Below are 15,836 nucleotides of genomic sequence, written 5' to 3' on the forward strand. Positions count from 1 at the left end.
TAATTAAAGAGCTATACAAATAAACTTGAATTACGATTCATAGTTCTCTTAGCAGTTTTGTTTGACATTTTGACGTCATTATTTTTTTCCACACACCGGCATGACAAACCAAAGTGAATGAAGTAGATGTCAAATTGTTAGCATTCTTAGTTGCAGAAATGCAAAAAAGACTTACTGTCATATCTTGCATGCCATATTTGCAACTAAAAAACATGAAGTGAAGTGTAAAAGTGTTTTCAGACAGGTGTTTAAAAAATAGATGTTTAATTGACATAAATCATATTGCAGGCACAGTGCATCTAGTCACAAACTTTAATGGGAGTTTTCTGTTTATAAAGGTTAATATCTACATACTATAAAGGACATCATGATTAGATTCTTACTTCTAGCTCTAAATTACTGGATCCTACCCTGCAAAAACTTCACATATGCTGATAGGAAGAATGTGGGTGAAAACTTTTCCCATGTTACATGTAACATGCTGGCTGCCGCCCACTCAACAACATTTCCATCCTCATAATGTGAACAACCACAATTCCTACTCAATGTGCCAATATATTGCATTTTATTTTTACTATTTTATTACTACTATTAATAATAATAATACCATAGATAAACCATGAAATTCTTAATAAAAAAAATACATATATATATATATATATATATATATATATATATATATATATATATATATATATATATATACATAAAGAGTAAAATGGTTATAAAATTAAGACAGATTAAGGTTTGGGCAAATCTGAATTTTACAGGTAGATGAGACAAGTAATTTATTGTAAATAAGAAATAAATTGCTGCAATTTAGAATTATGACATTAATAATACATATGATACATCGTCATACTGACAGTATTTTGAATATACATACAGTCTCTGTCAACAAATGAAAATAAAGACATTATGCATTGTAACAGAATAGAGCCAGAAAAGTGAAGAACAGCAAAAGAAGCTAAAATAAACAGATGAAAATCTTTGAATCCATCTATAATCTTGGATCCAAATGAAATGTGGCTGTTGCCCTTTCTAGGGTGAACTCATCTGCAATGTAAACAAGAAAAAAAAAAAGTCATTTTCTGGTTAGTTCATGTCAGATGTTCTTGCTTTTAATGAAGTATAATATGCTTTTTGGATTATTCTCAAATCATGATGGACGATCATCACTTGGCAGCATCATAGCAAGCTTTAAAATGTGTTAAAAATGTTACTTACAGCGCTTTCAAACTCAAAGGGACTGAGGTGCTGGGTGATAATTTCAAACATTCCAGGAGACATGGGGGGTTCAGGAGAGGAACATGCATTCTGGACTGGACCACTGAGAATTGAGGACATTGAAGAGAGAGAATTTTTTTTTAGTTCATACAATCATGCAACACAGGGAAGAAACAAATTACAAAATTAAATCTGGTTGTGAAAGAAATTAAAACACTCACTTCCGATGGGAAATTGGAACTAACTGTGTCTGAATGTAAGGACAAACTGTGAAGGATATAAAACAACAACAATAAAGCATTTTAGCATATGATATTTATAATCCTGCACGCCCCACCCCCCCCCCAAAAAAAAGTATGGCCTGAAAAAAAAAAAAACAGGTGTGTAAATAAAATATGGGGCACAGCTAAAATATAAAAAAAAAAAAATCTGATACATTTATAGACATCTAACCTTTGTTTTGCTGGCTGTTATAATGTTTCCCAAAAGCCTCATCCTTCGGGATGTCAGGATAGAGGAACTTCAAAGGATTCTCTGGGACAACACCATCTGCAATGACCTTATAGTCCCGTATTATATCAGCAATGGGCAAGGCATTGAGGCGGTTTTTCGTGTACGGCTCTACAGAGATGAACTTTGGGTCTCCTGTAGGCAGAATACATATGCTTAAGATTATTTAACAGCATATTTAATACAATAAAGACAAATTTAAAAAAATGCACCAAGTGCTAATGTTTTCCTCAGGCATTATTCATTCTAAACAATTAAAACTCTCCAATGCACACTGAAAATAAGAAAACAAAAAACTATCTATAAAAGGATAAACGGCATCTGCTAAATTTTGGAATATCTCCAGGCTGGAATTTCCCTCAGCAAACACAAGACATTGTCTCAGTGTGGAAATGACAGTAATTGCTTAACCTGGCAAGAGTTCCTTAACTTTAAAACCTTTAACCTGTGCTTTCAGAAGATTTCAACCATTCACTCCATAGAAGACCTTGTTAGGATTCTTATGTTTTTTTTTTTGTTTTACAATTGGACACCTGTAACATAATGTCTCCTACATTCGACTGTACTGGGAATGTTATTCTTAAAGGAATAGTTCACCCAGACAATTTCCCCACCCTCAGGCCAACCAAGACGGAGATTAATTTGTTTCATTGGAACAGATTTGAAGAAATTTAGTGTTCATTTCTGCAGTGAATGGTTGCCGTCAAAATGAGAGTCCATAAAGCTGATAAAAACATCACAATAATACAAAGGTTATCCACACGACTCCAGTACATGAATTAATGTTTCATGAAGTGAAAAGCTGCATGTTCGTTGCATGAAACAAATCCATCATTAAGATGCTGCTTCCCACTAAAATATGATTCCTCTATTCATAATAATACTTCCTCCAGTGTTTATATCAGGGGAGAAATATGAACAGATCAACCTTTAACAAGCAAAAACAGTCAAATGGAGCTACAGACTTTTACACAGAGCTGTATAAGAATCTAAATAAGAATGTCAGATGATTTTCTTCTTTTACTCCCACCAGATGTCACTAATCTGCCTTCAATTTTTTTTGTTTTATTGTTTGCATTTTATCATGAAATACTTCCATAATTTCAAAAGTAATATAAAATATTAGATTTTTTATTATTATTTCTATGAGAATTTATTTATCATAATTATTGCATAAATATTCATTAATATAATGAAATTCTCTCAACATACGGAAAAAAAAAGAAAATAAATAATATAATTTTTCACTTCAAAAGACATTAATTCACAGGACTGGAGCGGTGTGGATTACTGTGATGTTTTTATTAGCTGCTTGGTCTCTCATTCTGACGGCATTCTGAATTTTCATTTATTGCTGAACTATTCCGTTAAATCCTGATAACATATATTAGACCAGTGGTTTTCAAAATGTGGGCTGCGATGGTATTGCAGGTGGGCCGCCAATTAATAATAAATAATAATATTGTTTTATAAATGTAAAAATGTCTAAGTCATAACATAATAACATCATTTCATGTATATAATTAAATAACAAACAAAAAATTTAACTGTAACCATGCTTCCACTGTTCCAACTCGCTGACTGGTTTAAGATTAAACCGCCAATTTATCTTAGATATTTTTGCTGCATATGCTACAGAACAACAAATTCAAACATGCATAAATGGCTGTCAACATGTTCCCTCCTGACTGCTTGCTCCGCTGACTGTCTACACGCTGCCGAGCTCTGTCTGGATCTGGTTTTCCCATTTTGCTAAGCGGTGCCAGCCCGAGTTATTTTCTGTTCATTGCCAGTTCGTTCAATAAGACAGTTAACAAACTAGCTTCTGAGTACTAAGTTATTAACCCAACAATAGCAGGGGCAGTTAATTTTTTTGCAGTGGGCCGCGCAAACATATATGTTTGGTTGTGTGGGCCACGAGTTGAAAAAGTTTGGGAACCAATGTATTAGACAAACCATTTTCATCCTGCTCAACCCAGGTGAAGGTGATTCCTCCAAGGTGACTTTCACTAAAGCGTAGCAGGAATGTCCCTGGCTCCTTCTCCTTCAGTAAGGCACGCTCCATCTCTTTACTCACAAACCCCATTATGTAACTGAGAAACAAAAAATAGCAGAATCCATTGAGAAGCAGAAAACAAGCAAAAACTCAATTCAGCATGGCAGATCAAGAGAAATCTCAATTATAAATATACTGATAAAACATCAAATAAAGATAGACTACATGCTTTTTTATAACATGCTTATCAGAATAACAGAGTTAATATGTGTTAATTATTTATATTTATCATGCATGTGAATGCCATGACAAGGTCACTGACCCATCAATCCAAACAGGAAGTAAATGTTTCTTAATAAGGTCCAGGATCGAGTCCAGCCACAGCCAAAAACTAAATGACTTGCCAGGAATGTTTTCCTGAGACCAACAGAAAAACAGAAGAAAAATTTAAATTGTTACAGTTCAAGAATAGCAAGATCATATACTATTTTTTTTTCTTTTTTATTTTACCTTCCAGAACTTGGACCAAGAAACCTGGCAGTCATTATAAGAAGCATGCTGACCTTCAGAAACAATTAGAAAACACTGTTTAGCTGAAGGCTAAATACGTTCACAAGAAACTGTGCTATGTTTATGAAACATCATTAGAGAAATCAAACATACAGTGGAATGCAGCAGACAATGACGGAAATATTCTTTAATGTCACATATGCCAACAAGTTTGTAGAAAACATACCCAGGAGTTTATCTCCCAGCATGTTAAGCTGCTCCTTGTTGAGTCCTCGGCCTGCAAAACTTGAGAACTGCCAGCTGAGTACCTCTGAGAGTTGACTCCAACTTGCCCGCAAAGGGTTACTGAAGAATCCAAGGTTCTAAACATATCAGAGAAGTTTAAATAATACTGTATGACAAGCCTTGCCACCTCTAGTTATAGTAGTCATATAATACATGAGTAGATCAAATGCAGACAATAAGCATGTTTCTACCAAGTACTGCAAACTATAAAATGGACACTATAAGCTAGACGTCCATTCTTTGCATCTGCATCAGAAGCTCACCTTGGGGTCGTCTGTTAGAAGGTTGTACCACATGACGGAGGCCCAGCCCCCTGGAAGCTGACTGACATTGGAGATGACCACCAGGGGCAGGGAGCAAGTCTGCACAGAAACAAAAATACAAAAGTATTAAGTAAAGTAAAGAAGTAAAGAACATTGGGTCTGATGGGAAACATTTTGCACGGCATTAAGCTGGGGAAAGACTGAAGCCCAATGTTTTATAGAAATTATATTTCAAATAAATCTGTTCTTTTCAGCTTTCTATTCAAAGAATCCTGAGGGGAAACACGTATAGCAGTTTCTACAAAAATGTTACAACAACAGTTATCAGGAATTTTTACTAAAAAAGAAGAAAAAAAAATCAAACATCACTGAATCAGCATGTTAAAATGATTTTAATAAGAACCGCTGAAGATTCAGCTTTACCATCACAGTAATAAACTACATTTTAAGATATGTTAAAATAGAAAACAATTATTTTTATTTCATTTACATTCTAATAATATTTTATAATCTTACTGTTTTTACTGTATTTTATCATCAAATAAATGCCATATTGGTAAACATATATAAAGCTGCATTGAAAATCATCTATAATGTTTATACATATTATAAACAAAAATATATATGAATTTTCAATAAAGCTTTAAATATGCTTTTGATTATATAAAGTTACATATGGTAATTAGTATACAGTATTTGATATATATATATATATATATATATATATTAATATATTAAAATTATACACTTAAACTTACCTCAAGATCTATATCCAGGCCCTGTAACATCAGCATGGCCTCAAAATTAAGAGAATGTAACTCCTCTGTTACTGACAGGGGACCCTGCAACACAGACACATTATTATTACGTCAATACAAAATCAAACATATACTGTGTGAGGCTGCCCTCTGTTGGCGAGATGATGTATTCCAAACAACATGTAATCATGTAACCAGACTCGAGCCATGGCACAGGCCTTTTAAAGATACAGTGGGGCTCCAAAGTTTGGGCACCCCTTGCAGAATCTGTGAAAATATGAGTAATTTTCAAAAAATAACAGAGATCATACTAAATGCATGTTATTTTTTATTTAGTACTGTCCTGAGTAAGATGAAAGTGAAATTATCTTGTTTCCTTCTGGAGCATCATTGAATATTTGAATCTTTTTAAATAGTTGTGTTTGAGTGCCTCAAATGTCCTCAGTGTGATAAGGTGCATCTCAAAATCATACAGTCACTGCTTGAAAGGGTTCAAATATGCAAAGATGCTGGAAAACTGAAGAATCTGCAGGACTTTAAATATTTTTCTGAAGAACGCTGCTCAGTTTAACTGTTCAGAACAAACAAGGGACTCATGCACAACCATCACAAAACAGAAAGACAGTCGAGGATCATAACTTTTGAGTGGGGTTATTTTAATAATTTCAGCATTTTTTTTTTGTCTTGTGGACTAAATGTTTTATGTACAATATCTTACTCAGGACAGTACTAAATAAAATATAACATGCATTTAGTATGATCTCTCTTATTTTTTGAAAATTACTCGCATTTTCACAGATTCTGCAAAGGTGCCCAAACTTTCGATCCCCACTGTACACCTGTGAAGTAAGCAGCAGATATTAGAAATAATGCAGTCTTACCTCATTTCCTTTTCCTCCAGTAGGACACTTTCTCTCTTTCAGCTGCTGCAAAACACAACGATTTCATAAAATAGCTTCCCTCTCTTAAAGGGATAGTTCACCCAAAATGAAACTGCTTTTTACTGACCCTCATGTTCATTTTCACACGGCTCATTCTAACAACAATTCATAGTTATCACACACAGATGGTATATATGGTTTATGGGGACTCTCCATTGGCGTAATGGTTTTTATTCTGTACAAACTGTATATTCTATGGCCCTACCCCAACCCTACACCTAAACCTACTCCTCACAGGAACATTTGTGCATTTTTCAAAAATACTAATTCTGAATGATTTATAATGATATTGATTTTTAATGATAAATTACGGGAATAAATGATATTTAAAAATTAATTACAGGGACACTGAAAATGTCCTCATAAATCACCTTCTCATTGTAATACGTAAGTCATAACCATGTCATTATACAAATTTGTATCCTCATAAACCACATAAACATGCTTACACCCACCCCCCCCCCCCCCCCCCCCCACACACACACACACACACACAATGTACTAAAATATTCCAAGTCTTCTGACATTTAATAACTTTATGTGAGAAAAAGAGTAAGTTTTTCACTTTTTGGAGCAATGGTCATTACCAACTGTCCTTGAATGGAAAAAAATAAAACTTTAATGTTTTTTCTTTTATGTTCCATGGAAAAATAACAGAATGTGGGTTTGGAGCAACATGAGGGTGAGTAATGACTAATTAATTTTCCTACAGTGGGTGAACTCTTTTAAATATATTTAACACCAAAGCCTTAGTAACAGTATTGCTCTTGAATAATGCTAGAATTCAGAGTGAAGTACCAGATGCCTGAACTCTACAGAAAGACATCCAGTCGACTCCTCAACATCCATCACTTTGGTGTTGTGGGTGTGGATGAAGAACTGTCTGTTCCTACAAGGACATATCAGCAATGTTAGTTTTGATATTTTCTGTTTGGTCACAACTTCCACTGTACTGTAGATTACAGTCACATGCTATGTAGAATTTAAATAGAAATGAGCTTGTAAAACACTGCTGTCCCCCTCCCCCACACACTTAGCTGAAAAAACTCATATTGAGATTTGGCCTAAATAAACAACAGGAAGTTGGTTCTTCTGTTTGAGGTTGAGTGCACTCACACTTTGCCTGGAGGAAGGTCTCTGCACACACAAAAATAGAAAAGAGTAGAAAAACACGGTCATGTTGGGCTAAATGCACCTGTGACACAAATACTGCTTGCATGGCTCGTGAACAATGAAAACAAAAGCTTGCATGTAAATGTGAGAATGATATTAATTATTATTGCCATAATCACAGTTGGGTCATTCCTAGTTGTGCGGTGTCTTCACATCCCTATCATGAATGCCGTAATACATATTTACAATTGTAAAAATGGAATTCATATTAGAGATTATTATTATTAATTTTCTATAATTTTACTACTTTTAATTAAGATTGAGTGCATATTGCATTAATGTCTAAGAAATATTTTAGTTGTTTATTTATTTATTTATTTATTTATCTATAATAATCAAAATGGGGTTTATGTATTATATTACAGATTTTTCCTGTAATATTATTTAACTGGTCTCAACATAGATTCAACATAGCTTCATCAACATCTGAGTCAAAACTTGGACTTGATATTACTAAACGAAATTAGACATCAACGAGATATATAAAAAAAATTCTGTTTAACAAATGCATTTTAGATTTTACTTGGACAAAAGCAAGTTCATTGACATTTTCTAGCGGGAAGTGACATCATGTGTGGTAGGGAAACAACAGCACAACATCAGTAAACATTATGATGAATTTTATGTGGTGTACTGTGGGATTAGTTTGTTTTTCTCTTTCTAATAATAATAATAGTAATAATTGGTATAATATCTAGACATTTAAAAAAAAAAATCTATCTATATTAACTTTTTTTTTTCAATCTTTTTATGATCCACACTCTTAAATTTGCCATTTTGTAAGTAAACAAGTTGTAATTAATATGTTTTAACAATCAGATCATACTTGTCTGCTCCATTACATCAAAGGTATATTTCTTTTTATTAAGTCAATATATGTATTGCACACTATTGTTAATATTGCAAATATATTGCATAACATGAATGACCTAGGTTATAAAGATGGAATGTAGACATGATTCAGGGAACATACTTATCAAATGTTGTCTTGACTTTGAGTTGATAATCCACCTCAGGTAATTTAACCAGTAATCTAAAAAAAAAATTAAAAGTGCAATGAAATGAAGTGCCTTGTGAAATCAGACTTGTTTACATGAAGCGTTTGGAGGAGGCTGTGGTTCATACCTGACCTTGGTGGTAAACTGCACCTGTGTTTTGATGATAAGAGGTTTCTGGGGGTGTGTAGGCATACAGGGCTGCTTCTCCACCACAAATGAGCTGCAGACATGACCAAGACAGATTATCCAGGTTCCCTGGTCACCCAGCACAGCCTTTACATTGTGTTGCATTCTTTGAGTTTCATGTATTTCCGGCACTTAAAGCCACACAAAGTGAGCTGTTGTGCCTTAATTGTTCACAAATCACAGAAAATCCCTAAATGTTACCTTTTAATGAGATGATAGATGAGGTATTTGACTTGCTCCTCCATCTGAGGTTTCTGGAGAGGGATTGGATCACTCTCGTAAGTGACTTTTAGGATCAGCTCGCCCAGTTTGTCTAGCTGTCTTTTAATCTGGAAAAGACTCTGGGCTGTCAGGGTAAACCTATAAAATCGATTTCACATGAAAATTGATTAAAATTTTAACAATTGCAACCTCAAAAGCAACCATTCCGAAAGCATTAGCAACCACCTTGAAAGACCAACACTCTTCAAAGGTTTTGGGTTGGTAAGACTTTTTACATTTTTCTGAAAGACATCTTTTATGCTCACCAAGTCTGCATTTATTTGACCAGAAATACAGTAATATAAAATATAGTAAAATATTAGTCATATTGTGAAATATTGTTGCAATTAAATTTTCTATGTTAATATATGTTTTAATTGTTTTATTACTCCAGTCTTCAGTGTCACATGATTCTTTCAGAAATCATTTTTAATATTTGGTACCCAAGAAACATTTCTTATGATCAATGCTGAAAGCTTTTTTTGCGGAAACTGTAATACATTTGTTAGGATTCTCAAATTAAGTTACATGCATGATTTCTGAATATGTTATGAAGGGTTATACCAGTTCTGGAGCTGGTCCAGTCCTATCAGAACCGGTCCTCCGATGCAGGCGATCTGTTGCCTCCGTTTCCATTCCTTAAGTTCAGGGTTGAGCTGGGACGAAATCAGGGCATCAATTTCCTTTATAACATCTGAAATCTTTGACAAAATCTCCTGCAAAGGTAAAACAAAGTGCACACATATAGTGGTTAATAATGATCTTCCAACCACAACATATATAGTGGCATCACACACCTGAGTGAAATGTACCAAAGATGTGTGAAAACCACTCAAAGCCACCTATCTGAGGCAGGAAGTTCCCAGGGTAGTTCAAAAAGTAGAATACAATCTACGTAAACAAAACCTTTTACAAAAGAGAAAAAAATTAAAAATGTAAAACTATTAAAAAAATAGTAATGTCAGTGTAAAATACACTTGCCTTTCTTTTAAAATCCAAGCGGTTCAGTATTTCCTGAAGTGTAGTGACTTCTTGCTTCATGGATAAAGAATTTCTATCAACTGGATCTACAGGATATCAGAGGAAGATTAAAAAAAAAAACTCTCTTATATGCTCATATTCAATTATTTGCTTTATGTCAAAGGCTCACCTCGAAGTTGGAGTGTTTTGTAGCGAAAGTCAAAATCGTCCTGCATGTCCTCAAGATACTTCACAGCCTGGTCCAGCATCTGAAAAACGCATGAAGAAATAATGACACACTGGACATTTTCATAAGAAATGAAATCTAAAAAATGCATAAAATTGAAACCCCGACAGCTGTGCTAATGGAAAGCAATACTGGAGGTAAATTACCTGAACGCTGCTTCTTATGATTGCCACTTTGTTGTCAAGAACTTTCTGCTTCTCCAAGGCGGCTGAGCTTTGCATTGACTTCTCCAGTGGCCCCTGCCATTAATGAAATGGAAACATGGAAAATAGAAGATTTAAATGTAAAGTAAATGTATACATCCTAAGCATGACAACATGAAATAAATCAAAAATGTATTGTTCAACAGTCGGTCACAAATTGAATAAGTGCATTTGTAATATTGGCCATGTTTACTAGGTCACACTGAAGCACCTTTTGGATCCCACACTGGTATACTGTAATATGTGAGTACGCTGCAATACTCTGAAGCTTGGTTAACAACATAGTTGCATTGGGTATTTGTGGTTTTCGCATGCTGTTTGTCCTGAGTGTCTTGGCAGTACCTGTTCCTCCATGCTGGCTGTAGATAAGATGCGTCTTTCTTCCCTCAGGGAGTTACAGATGACAGTGGCCATTTGCAGAGGATCCGCCTTGTATTTTCCCTGAAAGTGTTAAGCAACAGCATTTACAGACTGATGTCAATATCTAGTCACATCTCAAAGTACACTGGTGAAAATAAATCTGTTCAGCTTGAAGGTTGTTTCACAGTATGTGTGAAAAGCAGTAGAAAGGAGTAAGAAAAAGAGGTAAGCAGAGTGGACTGTATTAAGAAGCAGAGTGTATTAAGTATGAGTATGATTCAATGGGCTATATAACAATTTTAATTGCCTGGAAATTACTTGGCTTTTAAATTTTGGTTCAATATACTTTCCTGTTGATCAAAAAAAAAAAAAACTTAAACCTTTTTTTTGTTCTTGTTTTATTCAGTAATTTGAATTTGAATTTTGCAACACAAAATTGGATCACTTTGATAAGAAAATCTTATTTTGCTGAACAATTTTGGCATTCTTGTTTGGTAATTGATCAAGCAGGCTTGTTCAAACATTATATCTCCAAAGAACCCTAACATGTCTTCTAAGTAAGGAGTAATTGCTGCATTTGTTAAGTTTAAGAGAGGGTGTACTCATTTATGCTGTGCACTGTATATATATATATATATATATATATATATATATATATATATATATATATACATAGTATGTATACACACAGTGAGAGTACCCTGAACATGCCTGACAAGTTAAAACTCATCACCATTTACAGGAATCATGCTTTACGAGGAATGTCTCAGTACAAGGAGTGAAGTAACCTTGGAAAGTGAAAGTTCAAGCAAATAACCATTGATGTAAACAAAACACTTGAGGGTTAAAATCTCACGCATTACGTTTTGGAGATCTGTTTTGTTTCTATAAAGGAATAGCTAGTCCAAACTTTAAAATTTAGCAGGTTTGATGTTCTGAAATCATATAATGATGATACAAATATGATCTGAGAGCATATAATCATGCATTTGGCTTTAGGAGAGTGCACTTTCATTTTTGAGTAATTTTCCCTTCAAGTGCACAGAGATCAAGGTTTTGATATTCCTACAGGAGTTTACGGAAAATAACAATCATCTGCTAAGTTCATTTGAACTTTAATGTTAGACAAAACAATATTGTGGGCGTTTCGTCCAGTCGTTTTTTCCCCCCATGCAATATTGACTGATATTTCCATAGGGTTTTTCAAAACAAAATAAATGACGCAAGAACGAAAATATATTTTTTTGCATCTGTCCTAAATACAGTCTATGTGAAAAAAAAATGGTCTCCCCCACGCTGTGCTCTGTCATTTTGTTTTTTTTGCGGGTGGCATACAACACCAGCTACAGACAGATGTCATTTTTTTTAAACAAGCGAAACCCCTGACATTTGATTCTTCTGTGGAAGTTTTTTTTTTTCACATTGATATAGTGAGAAATCCCCACAGCACCTACTCATGAAAATAATCCATAAATGAAAGAAATGCGTTCAGCAGTCTGAAACTACACTGAGTGTTTTGCCAGTCAGCTTTTGTCAGTGAATTTAGGTTCTTCGACATCCTGGATTCTCATTTTCTTGTTGTCTGCCTACTAAAGAAATTTTCAAGACTGTAGGAATGCACACTACTGTAACTACATATAACACATCGAAATGGTATGTTACTGTAGTGTACATGGCAGCCATTGCTTATAGACTGTTTAATAATGTGAGGTAAGTGACCTAAGGTGCTAAATATTGGTTAGGACTGTTTCCACTGAAGTCATTGAAAAGTTAACAAAAACCACACCTGGCTACACAAGCTTCCGTTGACAACCAAACACGCACTTAAAATAATTGACATTGTTGTCACAGAGTTATGAATCACAACAGATATTCTATGTAATTAGCCTGTTGACTATTACAGTAAATATTAGATCATTTCCTGTTTAGTGTTTATAGGAAATAAGAGCATGCATTTGTTAAATAAATAATAAAGTAAAGTCATTCACTTTCCTCTCACTTCTTGTTTCAGAGAGGGTGTAAATATAGGCACGGAGGCATCACTAAATGAAACTATGCTTTTGATAGGCAACAATCGTTCAGTGTGCAAGAAAAAAATGTTTTCATAACTACACTGACAAGTATTTGGTGTAGAAACATTTTTCACTCAGAAAATTGCTAGCAAAATTCACAATTAATTATGGCAAGTAACACACTGAAGTAAACATGAAATATTGAAGTATATGAATTAAATAGTATTTTCTTGTAAAATGTACTCCAGTAATCTTTGTTGTTGTTTTTTCACAGATGTGAAACATAATTTTATACAATGTGGATATGGCTCTAACGCACAAGATCTGTGGAAGTAACAGGAGGGCGTCTGTTACCTGTATCTGATGAAATATTCTCTTCAGGTTGTGTCTGTGAAGAAAGTTCTGCTCCTGAGAACACTGCCTCTCCAGTTGAATGAGGAAGTTATTGAAGAGTACAGTAGCCATAGATTCATGGTTTGAAGCTGTTTCCCTGAGGTGATGAGGACAAAGATGCTTCAGAAAGATGCATTCCCTTATACATTAGAGTTGTGTTACAAATGCATAATACAAATGCACATATTATGAACCACAGAATATTTTTGGGTGGATGTTGTGTTTTTATCTGGCTGGAAATTCAAAATGTGATTTAATACAGATTGAAAATAGCCACATACCAGTCCTGGCTTTCAATCCAGCTGGCCATCACCTGCCTCAGCTCCATTGGAAAGTTGTCATCATAAAAATAGTCCACCTGTTCGAGGAACTTAATATCCAGTTGCTGGATTTGTTTCCATTGACTCATAGTGGTACTGGGACGAAAAATGCAATGTTTAAAATACAATGAATGTTATGCAATATATGAAATACACGAAAACTATACTGTAAATATATCAAATCAATGGCAACAATAACTTCTTGAGAAATCAAGAAGTGTTTTGACACCAATAGTGTAACCAAGAAATAAGCTATGGGCTGAAACCACTATCAAACATGACCATCAAACTCTTGAGGTGACATTAGAGGTTGTATAAGACTTTTTGCCTTCAAACTCAATTGATTTGTTATTATCATGTGATCTATTTCTGCATGAAAAAAAAAACAACAGTATCTACTAATAATTCTAAAAACATTATAGATTATTATACAGTAGTACCCTGTTCCTATTTTATTTGCTGTTATAAATTTAATGATTTCCTATATGTTTACTAAATGTTAAATTGTAAATTAAGGGTTGAGCAACAAGGGTTCACCTCTAAGGGAATGCATGACCTGAACCGACCTTGAATGCAATGTATGTTGCTTTGGATAGAAGCATCTGTCAAAAGTTTTTGGGATGATTCTAACATGATTGTGAACTTTATTGTGACATAAGATCACCACAATGAATTAATGCACAAAATGTAAAATCTATTTTATGTCTGTTATGTTTATAAACTATTTTAATGTGTTTTAGACACACATGGGAGTATTATATTAAAGTCTGAGACGGTGTAAAAAAAAAAAAAAAAAAAAAAACAATGCGTTACAAAGTTTCCCAATCTCCACTATGTTTTAGCTTTCATATAAACATAATAAACATTACAACGCACCACATAGGCTACGGTTTAGAAATCAGACTTTAACAAACAACTCGAATACAAATGCCAATATGTAATGTATTGTAATAATTAAAACTGAAACTAAAGTCCAAAGATTTACCTGCTGCTCTTACGAGGATGACACTCACGAGAAGTTCACACAATGCACCTGCTAAACCTGATGTTTCAGGGTAACCAGCAGCCACGCGTTTAACCAGACGCAGTTCCTCAAGAGTCTTGCCCTCAGACTGCAGACGCTATCCGGCGAGACGCGCTTCAAATGTTCCTAGAAGTCTGGAGATGCGTGCACGGTCCCGTTTCCTCTCATGAATGACGCCCTTTCAGGCATGAATGTCAACTGTCTTATCCAGCGATCTGGACTGAACGGGTAAACAGGTGGGTTCTTCAAGGAAATGTTGAGCACTTCGCGAACACGGAAACGCCGCGGCAGAAAAAAAAAACTACAAGGGAAACTCCCCTAAATGATCTCAAGCGTGTTCACAGGGTATTTTATATTGACCGCGTCTGTCTGACTCACATCTTGTGAGTTTAGAATGGAGTATGCATTTTATTAGATTTATGTACTCACCACTCTCTGCAATGATGGCATTAAAAGATACGTGTTACACATAGCCTGCTGATAACACAGATGACACAACACTGTCTAGCACTTGAGGCGTGCTCTTTGATAGCAATCTTTCAAAGATTTTTCCATATTGTAGTATATTTACAGTAACAGTTTAAACATAGTTTAATATTGTCATTTTGTTGTCGGCAGCCCCAACATTTAAAATTATAATTAAAAAACACATAACACATAAATACATACATAAATGTAATTTGGCATGAAATATAAAAAATATGTAAGTTCAGTATATATTGCCATTTATAATGCATTAGGTAACGTTAACTTAATCATTGTTCCAGATACACATCATGCATGTTGCTTTATATGTTTGCCTTATATAGCCTATGTATATGTGTGTTGTTGTTGTTGTTTTGCAAATTATTATTATTATTATTATTATTATGAAGCACTATTCTCATCAGTGTTTTTTTTTTCAGCTGTGACACATAATTCTTTGTGCTTTTTATATTTTATTCAAGGGCTTTTTTTTTACTTTATAGAGGACATTTTCTCACTAATCATATTAATATGATTCATTTCAAATTCTTACATTTGATCTATAAATTCAATTATGATGTGATTATCATTACGTTATCAAATTCAATCATTGACACACACAAAAATACAACAGTGTTAAATAATATTATGAGATTCTTTTAAATATGTTTTAATATACAAACAAGAAATTATGGTGGGCATTTAATGAGTGAGTCACTGAGTCGTTCATTCAAACGATTCGTT

The 15,836-nt window shown here is 34.2% G+C and overlaps 1 protein-coding gene across 2 annotated transcripts; it reads right to left on the reverse strand.

The window, feature by feature from the left end:
• Positions 1 to 749: 749 nt before the first annotated feature.
• On the reverse strand, positions 750 to 14,933 carry LOC113053016 (signal transducer and activator of transcription 4-like). Of its 2 annotated transcripts, none has more exons than XM_026217611.1 (24): positions 14,589 to 14,933; positions 13,565 to 13,699; positions 13,245 to 13,380; positions 10,861 to 10,959; positions 10,462 to 10,554; positions 10,259 to 10,337; positions 10,090 to 10,175; positions 9,673 to 9,824; positions 9,049 to 9,207; positions 8,789 to 8,881; positions 8,637 to 8,696; positions 7,607 to 7,627; positions 7,289 to 7,379; positions 6,431 to 6,472; positions 5,550 to 5,633; positions 4,792 to 4,890; positions 4,470 to 4,605; positions 4,244 to 4,296; positions 4,056 to 4,150; positions 3,694 to 3,830; positions 1,681 to 1,872; positions 1,449 to 1,494; positions 1,228 to 1,330; positions 750 to 1,056 (listed from the first exon to the last, which is right to left on the reverse strand). In XM_026217611.1, the coding sequence occupies exons 2-24, from the start codon at positions 13,690 to 13,692 to the stop codon at positions 1,042 to 1,044; spliced, it is 2,199 nt and encodes a 732-aa protein (XP_026073396.1). In that variant the 5' UTR covers positions 13,693 to 13,699; positions 14,589 to 14,933; the 3' UTR covers positions 750 to 1,041. The 2 variants fall into 2 exon arrangements, with proteins under 2 accessions (XP_026073396.1, XP_026073395.1); XM_026217610.1 differs by having other exon boundaries at positions 6,431 to 6,475; positions 14,589 to 14,931.
• Positions 14,934 to 15,836: the final 903 nt, after the last annotated feature.

The sequence above is a fragment of the Carassius auratus genome, chromosome 34 (assembly GCF_003368295.1).
Source record: "Carassius auratus strain Wakin chromosome 34, ASM336829v1, whole genome shotgun sequence".
NCBI classification, from domain to species: Eukaryota; Metazoa; Chordata; class Actinopteri; order Cypriniformes; family Cyprinidae; genus Carassius; species Carassius auratus.

Bases quoted from the DNA above. Each gene is read 5' to 3' on its own strand.
- LOC113053016 (XM_026217610.1), bottom strand. From the start codon at position 13,692: ATGAGTCAATGGAAACAAATCCAGCAACTGGATATTAAGTTCCTCGAA. The intron at 7,380-7,606 runs GTGAGTGCACTC...ATGTCCTTGTAG, and splicing joins GACCTTCCTCCAGGCAAAGT to GAACAGACAGTTCTTCATCC. The intron at 4,151-4,243 runs GTAAAATAAAAA...TGTTGGTCTCAG, and splicing joins CTTGGTCCAAGTTCTGGAAG to GAAAACATTCCTGGCAAGTC.